Genomic DNA, 1,071 nt, shown 5'->3' with positions numbered 1-1,071 from the left:
ACACTGCAATGGGTCTAGAGTCTGAACGCATACACAGTCTCTTTAAATGCAAAGCTAAACCATTTTTTACTCCTCTATTTTACTCTAACGTTTGCTCCGCCGCGTCTCCTTCGCCCCGCAGGCATACCGTCGGAATACGGCAAGCAGCTGACGATACAGCGTGTCGTCGGGCAGGACCAGATCTTATACCAGACTGAGCGCTACCACGACGCCAACTTCCAGTACAACGTCGCCGTGACGACCGACGGGGAGTACGTCGTCGTGCTGAAGTTCAGCGAGGTCTACTTCACGGCGCCGAGCATGAAGGTACGTACGCGCACGTGGCCTCTAGGTTGGCGCTTCACTCACTCGTGACGGTGTTCCTGTACTTATATATGTATATATTCGTACATATATTCAGTATTCGTCTCGTAGATGAATTCGCTTTCCGAACATGAAGGTACACGCACGCGGCCACTAGGCGGCGCCATGGGCTCGCTCCACTCGCTCGCAACGATGTTCCTGTATTTGTATAATGTATATATACACAGCCGACCGAACCTCTTAGGCAGCAAAACTGCTGCTTGCCACCCCAACTAATGTCGTACCCTGAACAACTGTTGTTGATTCGAAGCTGATTTGGGTTCTGCCACTCCTCCTTGCAGGTGTTTGACGTGCGGATAAACGGCATCGACATGATAACGTCACGTTGACGCAAAAAAAATTTTTTTTTTCGATGCCGCCGCCGCTCCTCCTTGCAGGTGTTTGAGTTGCGGATAAACGGCATCGTCGACGCAAAATTGTGTTATTAGAAGCTGATAATTTGGCTTCTGCCGCTCCTCCTCGCAGGTGTTTGACGTGCGGATAAACGGCATCGACGTCATCACGGACCTGGACATCTACAAGGAGGTCGGCCGCGGCGTCGCCCACGACGAGCTGCTAGAGATAACCGTCTCCAAGGGCAAGCTGCTCGTCGCAGACGCCGAGATTACCTTCAACGGCGTCCTCAATGTCGAGTTTGTCAAGGTGAGCTGGAGAGTGTCACGCAGTGTCTTGGTGTTTGGGAGGGTGAGCTAGAGGGAGCCACGCAGT

At 52.5% G+C, this 1,071-nt stretch overlaps 2 protein-coding genes across 2 annotated transcripts in view; both read left to right on the top strand.

The window, feature by feature from the left end:
- The window catches only part of LOC106814469 (intraflagellar transport protein 20 homolog), a 26,753-nt gene that overhangs the window by 4,848 nt on the left and 20,834 nt on the right, over nucleotides 1–1,071 (top strand). The window lies entirely within an intron of this gene.
- LOC106814465 (malectin-B-like) overlaps nucleotides 1–1,071 on the top strand; it is a 7,174-nt gene that overhangs the window by 4,787 nt on the left and 1,316 nt on the right. Inside the window, exons 2-3 of the mRNA XM_014818781.1 lie at nucleotides 122–306; nucleotides 829–1,005. Coding sequence (XP_014674267.1) covers nucleotides 122–306; nucleotides 829–1,005 — 362 coding nt within the window. The remainder of the gene's footprint in view (nucleotides 1–121; nucleotides 307–828; nucleotides 1,006–1,071) is intronic.

The sequence above is a fragment of the Priapulus caudatus genome, unplaced genomic scaffold (genome assembly GCF_000485595.1).
Source record: "Priapulus caudatus unplaced genomic scaffold, Priapulus_caudatus-5.0.1 Scaffold928, whole genome shotgun sequence".
NCBI lineage: Eukaryota > Metazoa > Priapulida > Priapulimorpha > Priapulimorphida > Priapulidae > Priapulus > Priapulus caudatus.
This window is presented reverse-complemented; position numbering and strand designations above follow the sequence as displayed.